Source organism: Rattus rattus, chromosome 16 (assembly GCF_011064425.1).
Source record: "Rattus rattus isolate New Zealand chromosome 16, Rrattus_CSIRO_v1, whole genome shotgun sequence".
Classification (NCBI taxonomy): domain Eukaryota; kingdom Metazoa; phylum Chordata; class Mammalia; order Rodentia; family Muridae; genus Rattus; species Rattus rattus.
The window spans coordinates 2,151,498-2,159,339 of NC_046169.1; the positions used below are offsets into that span (position 1 = coordinate 2,151,498).

Sequence of the window (7,842 nt, forward strand, 5' to 3'; positions counted from 1 at the left end):
GATTCTCAACAGAGGAATCTCAAATGGCTGAGATACATTTAAAAAAAAAAAACAAAAAACTTAGGCATCAGGGAAATGCACATTGAAATTACAGAGATTTCATCTTCCGCCGGTCAGAATGACTGAGGTCAAAACCACAACTCATGCTGGCAAGAGTGTGGAGCAAGAGGAACACTCCTCTGCTGCTGGTAGGTGTGCTTTGGAATTTCATTGCTTCAGAGAGACAACACAACCAGGGCAACTCTTTTAGGAAGGAAAACATTTAATTCAGGCTGGCTTAGTTTAAGAGGTTCAGTCCACTATCATCTTGGGAAACATGGCAGTGTGTAGGCAAACATAGTGCTGGATGAGTTCAGAGTTCTACAACTTGACCTCTGAAGACAGCCAGGAAGACACTGTTCCATAATGAGAGGAGCTTGAGCACTAGGAGACCACAGAGCCCACCCCCACAGTGACACACTTCCTCCAACAAGGCCACACCTCCTAATAGTGGCACTCCCCATCTGCGCTGCCAGTGTGTGAGTATTGGGCGTAGGTCTGCGGGATTGAAAGAAACCATGCACACGGGTCACCAGTTTTCAGCGAGTGCCACCAAGGCTTTACTGAGATCTCCTTATATACCCGAGGCAAAAGCCGTGGAAAACAACAAGGCAGGTTAAAAACCCCTACCAGGAAAACAGGAAAAGTCTGTGTGGTGAAAGTTCTGACCCAATCAGGGGCATAAACAACTTCTTAACAACAACAAGCAGGAAGGCTTGGTGGAGAGGAAGGGTGCCATGGAAAATCCCAGCCACAAATCAGGGGCTAAGAGCAGCTGCCAAGGGTATAAACAATTTCTTGTTATAGCAGGCTAAAAGGCTCAGCGAGGGGGGAGGGAAACACCAAGGTAGGGCCCAACATCCATGGCCAAACATTCAAACATATGCGTCTACCAGGGACAAACCTATTCAAATCACCACAGAATGCAAACTTGTAAATACGGTGGTTTCTCAGAAAAATGGGAATTGATATACCTCAAGGCATAGATCTACCATTCCTGGGCAATCCCAACGGATTCCCTGTCGTACCACTTGGACACTTGTTCAACTATGCTTATAGTGGCTTTATTTGTAATAGCTAGAAACCAGAAACAACCTAGATGTTCCTCAACCAAAGAATGGATTTTTAAAAATGTGCTACATTTGTACGATGGAGTATTGCTCAGTGTTAAAAACAATGACATCATGAAATTTCCAGGCAAATAGATGTAACTGGAAAAATTCATTCCCAATGAGGTGACCCAGACCCAGAAGTAAAATCATGATATGTATTCATCCATAACTGGATATTAGCTGTTAAGTAACAAGGGGAGCTCTAAGGAGGACACATGGATCCCCGAGGGAATAGGAAATAGAATAAATTTTGCCAGTAGACTGGATGTAGGTGGGGTTGAGGAAAGGAGGGGTCAGATGCGGGGAGCAATTCTGGGAGAAACAACTGGAATTGAGGTACATTTTGGGGACAAGGTAAAACCTGGTGTAATAGAAACTCCATGTAATCTACATGTTAACTCAAGGGGGCACAAAGCCTGAACCAACCACCTTCTGTAACCAAACAAGGCCTCAGATGCAGGGATACCAACCCAGCCACAAAACCTCTGACCTCCGGTTTGCCGTGCTTGCAGAACATTCTGGGACCAGAGACCAGAAAGACTTCATCCAGCAAGTGATAGGAGCAGAAGCTGAGTACTACAGCTAAACATCAGACAGATCTCGAGGAGAACTGCGGGAGAGTTGGGGCGAGGGGATCAGAGGAACTAGAGGGGTTGTCAACACTACAAGACTCCAAAGAATTAGCTGACTGGGACTCTGGTGACTCCTAGAGATTACCGAGCCTGTAGGGGGTCTTATCCAGGTCCTCTGCATTTATGTTATGACGAAGTAGCTTGATGCTCCTGTGGGATTTCTAACAGTGGGAGCAGAAACTGTCCTTGATGCTCTTACCCACTTGGGCCTTTTCCTCTTACTGGGTGGCCTCGTCCAGCTTTGATGTGATGGATGTGCCTGGTGTTATTGTAACCTGTTATGTCATGTTTGGTCGATGCCCCAGAAGGCCTGTTCCTTCCTGAGAGGAGATGAGGGAGAAGTGGACCTAGGGTAAACGGGAGGTGGGGGATAGAAACTGAGGAAGGGGAGGGAGGGGAAAATGCAGTCAAGATATAATATATGAGAGAAGAAATTTTTTTAATCTTTATTAACTTGAGTATTTCTTATTTACATTTCGATTGCTATTCCCCTTCCCGGTTTCTGGGCCAACATCCCCCTAACCCCTGCCCCTCCCCTTCTATCTGGGTGTTCCCCCCACATCCCCCCCATTACCGCCCCTCCCCCAACAATCACATTCACTGGGGTTCAGTCTTATGCAGGACCCAGGGCTTCCCCTTCCACTGGTGCTCTTACTAGGATATTCATTGCTACCTATGAGGTCAGAGTCCAGGGTCAGTCCATGTGTAGTCTTTGGGTAGTGGCTTAGTCCCTGGAAGCTCTGGTTGCTTGGCATTGTTGTTCATATGGGGGAGAGAAGAAAATTTTAAAGCCTATGAAAAACATCTAAAACAGCTTCTGATATAGAACGAGGAGAGGGAACTCTGAAAGAAAATCCCTAAGAACCATCAACGTGTAAAAGAAGAGGCGTGTACAAAAGAAGCTAGAAAGACCCTTGAGTAACAGTAGCCAAGAGAGCAGATAATTTGGGGAGGATATAGAGTCCACAACTGAGCAGATGCTGGGGAAGGGAGGGCTACAGAGAGACAGAAAACTCCATCTTGCTTAGTCTAGCACACTGACCATCGAAGTTCTTGGACAAAAAAGCCTAATAGATTTCATATTATACCCTTCAAAGAAAGATACAGATCATTGGGCTGACAGTGGGGACAGCATCAACTTCAGGGGAAAGATTGTGCTGCTTGAATAAATGTTCCAAGTCAACTCTGATGAACTTTTAAACCTCATTAATCTTGAGATGCCTGCATATTGATCATTTACCCTAATAAATTGTTATGATAAAAAAAATGGCGTGGATGAAATTCTACCAGGGCTGGGATTGTGACTCCATGGTGGAGTGCTTGACTGTCACTCACAAGACACACAAACACCACGCATGCGCACGCACACGCACACGCACCAGTAACAAAAGAAGGGAAGAAAGGAAAGAAAGAGAAGGTAAGCAGGAAGTCTATCCATACCAATTGTAGAGGCAGGAAGATCAGAAGTTCAAAGCCATCCTCAGCAAGATCTAGGCCACATGAGGATGACCAGAAAGAAAAGGTTCATGAGAACCCACTACCTCAGCGGTATTCAGGAGTAAACTATTTAGGTCAACAGGTAAAGATAGTCAAAAAACATATATCAAAGGTGAGGCGGGAGAGAAATTGATGCATCAATGGAGACTGAGCAGCCAGCAAGGTGGGAGGTACACAGGCGATCAGGCAAAACCCACAGTGGGGCCCCTTATCAAGGAGCTGGTTGTCCCAGGAACAGGTTCTCTCTTCCGTACTCAGGTAAGTGAGGGAAACAAACCAGCCAGAGGCAGCAGAGTAAAAACAGACCAATGCTTTTGTGGTGTCTAGCGCCACCCAGAGGACGGAGGGGGAATTTTTCTCTGAAATTCTAAAAGCTCCCTTCTGTTTCTAGACACAAGGGTTTGTGGGATTGAGGGGAGGCTGAACATTTGGATGCAGAGATAGCCGCCCTAGAGAGGGAGACACTACGAGTGGGATCTTCCTCCTTTCCTTAGGTGCATTGCGAGAAGGAATGGAAGAACAAAGCGGAAAAGATAATGTGAATTCGAGTGTATGAATGCACTCAGTGGATGCATATCCCTAACACAAATTTTTTAAAAAATCATTCATCCAGGTGTTGTGCTGCATGCTTTAATTCCAGCACTCAGGAAGCAAAAGCTGGTCGGCCTGGCACGTTCAAGGTCAGCCAGGAGTACATAATGAGAGTCTGTCCCAAACAAGCAGTGAATTGTCCACAACCCAAAGGTATTGTAGACACAATTATCCTAGTTAATATCAAACATTTCAAAGCTTTACCAATTAACACAGCGTCCAGGAATAGAGAATCCACTAAATGGAACACATCAGACCACGTGTGAATTTAATTAGTTGTTTATTCTTTTATTTGGGTGCTGGGGATAGGACTCAGAGAGCCACCCGTGCTAGGCACACTGTGTGTGACTCTACTGAGGACATTCATGGGCTCAGGATTTGCATAACTGAAATCACCCACAGGGGAAGAAGAAAGACCTGCGGGGGAGGGGGCCCCAGGGACTCTTTCAGGATCTCAAAGGACTCAGAACAGGGGCACTGAGATGTACCAGGCGGCTGGAACTGATGCCCCAAAGCCTGTGTGACTAGGAGAGCACAGACCATTCATGGCCAGGGCAGGGAGCCGAGGGCTGCTCACAGACCCAGAAGTTTTGCTGGGTGCACGTATTATCATTCCACTCATCCATGAACAGCTCCACGCAGTCCTCATCCCCGTCATTGTTAGGCTCCCCCTCTTTCCAAAAGCTGCAAACATGATTGGCTGTCAGAATGAGCCATTCCACCCAGAACACAGAAGAGCTATACAGACTCCTTCACGGTAAAAGGCACAGAACACTCTAAGCAGTGGACAGGAGTTTATGCTATAGCTATTAAAAAAAATACATGAGTTCTAGCATGTCCCTTAAGAGAATCAGCTCAGCAAAGGAAAAATGAGGACCCCAGATTTTTGGACTTAAGTTGGGAGCAGGATGTGAAAACGCCCGGGTGATGTGGGGTTGTAGCTGTGATGCTCTTTGCGTTCTGGTCAACAGTGAAGCTTGTGTTTAGAGTGAGGGCCATCTCCCTGCACGCTGCCTTCTGAGCCATGGAATCTGAGTGTTCACCTGAACTTGAGAGGGCTGTGATCCACCCATTGCCAGGAACCCTCAAGTAAATGGTCACTGAGGCCGATCCAGGAACGTTGGTTTTTCCTCACATTCCAATATTTCATGAATCTCTGCACAGAGAAAGGCCTGTGATTCCATGCTTCCGCCTCTTCTCAGCCTCCCACACGAGTTCTTTCTGCACTCAAGCCTAGAGGCACTGTACTGAGTCAGATACATTGTCATGTGCGTGCATTCATGGATGCAGGACAAAGTGCATGTGTGTGGAAATATGTTCACTTACATCTCAGTTCACGGGTGTATCCCTGGAGGGATACACGATACAGGAAGCCGGCTCAGACAGCATCTGCTCCACATCCCATAGCTTCCCATCTAGAGTCCAATGCCTAGGATAGATTGCTGTGGCCCCACTCACCTGCTCTGCAACACTGTTGATGATCACCAGGTGGGCCCCAAGATCCTTGCAGGAGGAGGCAGAGGTTTCCCAGCTGCCCAGGGTTCTGGAGAAGAGGTAGCAGCTTCCCTGGAAGAACTCCCAGTCCCAGGGACAAGGCCGGCACAGGCCAGCTACAGAGCAAACACTGAGCTCAGTGTCTGGGTTCTCTTCTCCCCTCTGCCCTGGACTTTAGAGCCCAGAGCTTGTCTCCTGTTTCTGTTATCAATTCAGAGCCCCCAAAACCCAGACCACAATCCCTGTGCTCTATCCTGCCTGCCTTGGTGGGAGACCCAGAAGGTGGATGCCAACCCCTCTGTGACCCCTCTGTGACCCCTCTGTGACCCCTCTGTGACCCCTCTGGTGAGCCCTCTGTGACCCCTCTGGTGAACCCTCTGTTTCGACCTGACTCAGGCCCCGGAGCCTCACCCAGCGAGGCGTTGAACTGAGTCAGCTGCTGCTGGATCTGCTGGATCTGCTCCAAGCCAGTGTATGTCTGCTCCTGAGGAACAGCAACTACAAGGAGAGGTTGGCAACAATGAAGCAACAACTGTGTGTCTGGTCCCCCACGAAATCACAGTTGATGGTCACAGTGACGCCAGGAGCCCATTTTACAGACCAGAACACTCAGCCTCAGACTCTGTCAGTCCCAACAGGTCTCTGGCCTCCCCCATCCTGCCATGCACCCAGCACGTGAGTGCCTATGGTTACCCACCTCACCCAACCTGAGTGCCCGCTCCTCCTAGAGCCCCAGTTACCTTTCCCCAAGCTGGAGCTCCCCTTCTGATCCTGGGTCTGTCCCTGTGGGTTTGCACGGATCCTGGAAACTTCGAGAGAGAAGAGCACACACACACCCTCTTATGATGCTGACAGTACCTGGCTGTGCCAAGTGCAGTTGCAAGGGGAAGATGACCCCATTTCAGAGAGGGACAGTAAGTTGCTGCTGGTCACAAATGAAATGAGGGGTGTGGACTTCAGATGTCCCAGCTGTGGGGAATCTGGGGACTGGCAAGGATCATCACAGAGGGAAAATCTAAGAGTTCAGCTACTGTCCCATGCTGGAGTTCTTGCTTAACAAGTGCAAAAATAAAATAATAAACAAAATGAAAACAGATGCCCCCCACTCCAGACTCCTTTTCCCAGCCCTAACTTACCTTGAACCAGGGTGGCCAACATAAGCAAAAAGAGGCCCAAAGAGATGAGAAGCAGCAGAAGCCAGGGGGCTCGGGTCAGATGTCCTGCAGAACCCACAGATGGGCAGAGCTGAGCTCCCAGGGTGCAGATCCTGCCCTGCTGTGTTCATTCTGCAGAGGATCCCTGACCCCTCTACCCCTGAACCACCCTGTTACCTTGCAAACTCTTGGAGCTGCAAATGAGACCCTCAGGGTCATTCTTAGCAAATCCCTGGTCTTCCAATGTGACCTCCTCCTCTGAATGGGACAGAACATAAGCATCTGACCTTCAAAGCTCCACACCTCCCTCATCCCACCAAGCTGGAGGCCAGGTCCAGATCACCCTGGATCCTGGATCCTGCCCCGCCGAAAGCACTGAGAGGATGCCCAGCCTCACCATGGTTCTTCGGCTGGTGGAGCTCTGGCTCTCCCGCCATCTTCTGCTTCTCTGGACTCTCTGTCTCCTCCTTCCCTCTGACCTGGGATTTATATGTCCCCATGGCCCTCCGTAGCACTCTCTGTGAGGTTCACTCTTCTCTGACTCAGGGGAAAAAGGAACAGGATGGGGACACCCTCACCCCGGAAAAGTGTGGGGAGAGAGACATTGCTTGACACAGCTAAAAAGGTGCCAGTCTGGGCCAGGAGTTGTGCCGTATATTTTTATGCCAATGACCTCGCTCCAGTACTGGGAGTTGGTTTACTCGGCTGTGCAGTGGAGCGGTGAGGAACTGGGGCTAGGACTCAGTCTTTAGAGTGCTTGCCTGCACACACGGCCCTGGTTTCAAATCCTAAGCACTGTAGAAACTGGTATGTGACTCATCAGAAGGATCAAAAGTTTCAAGGTTGTATCAAGGCTACATAGCAAGGTAGACCATTAGAGGCCATGAAGAGAAGAAGCAAAAATAGGTGAAGTTGAAGAGAAAGAGGAGCGAGAATAAGAAAAAGTGTGCCTGCTGTAAATTGTCAGGGTGAGGTTTAATCCAGTACTTGGGTAAAATCTCATGTCGTCTGGTGAAGTTTTCACCTGAGATTTATAGACACTGAACTAGAGAGATGCTCAGGGGGTAAAGTGTTTGCCATGCAAACTTGAGGACTAGAGTTTAAATAGCAGGAATACACGTGGGGCAGGGGGGTTGGGACACTGGATGCTGGAGCACACATCTGTAACCCCAGTACTCCACCATGAGATGGGTGACAGGCACAGAAGAATCCCTGGAAACCTGTACACTGCTAGCTGGGAGTCAGGAGCAGCGAGTAAGAAAAGACTCTGCCTCAAAGGACATGGAAGCTGAGGAGCAATATCTGAGGTATTCTCTTGATAGC

At 48.6% G+C, this 7,842-nt stretch overlaps 1 protein-coding gene across 1 annotated transcript; it reads right to left on the reverse strand.

The window, feature by feature from the left end:
* Window positions 1–4,317: 4,317 nt before the first annotated feature.
* LOC116885805 (hepatic lectin-like) lies at window positions 4,318–7,048 on the reverse strand. The gene is given in 10 exon segments (XM_032887138.1): window positions 4,318–4,376; window positions 4,379–4,555; window positions 4,915–4,954; window positions 4,956–5,027; window positions 5,330–5,481; window positions 5,777–5,863; window positions 6,106–6,174; window positions 6,502–6,585; window positions 6,697–6,777; window positions 6,917–7,048. Coding segments are annotated over 10 exon segments (924 nt in total). The 5' UTR covers window positions 7,020–7,048.
* Window positions 7,049–7,842: the final 794 nt, after the last annotated feature.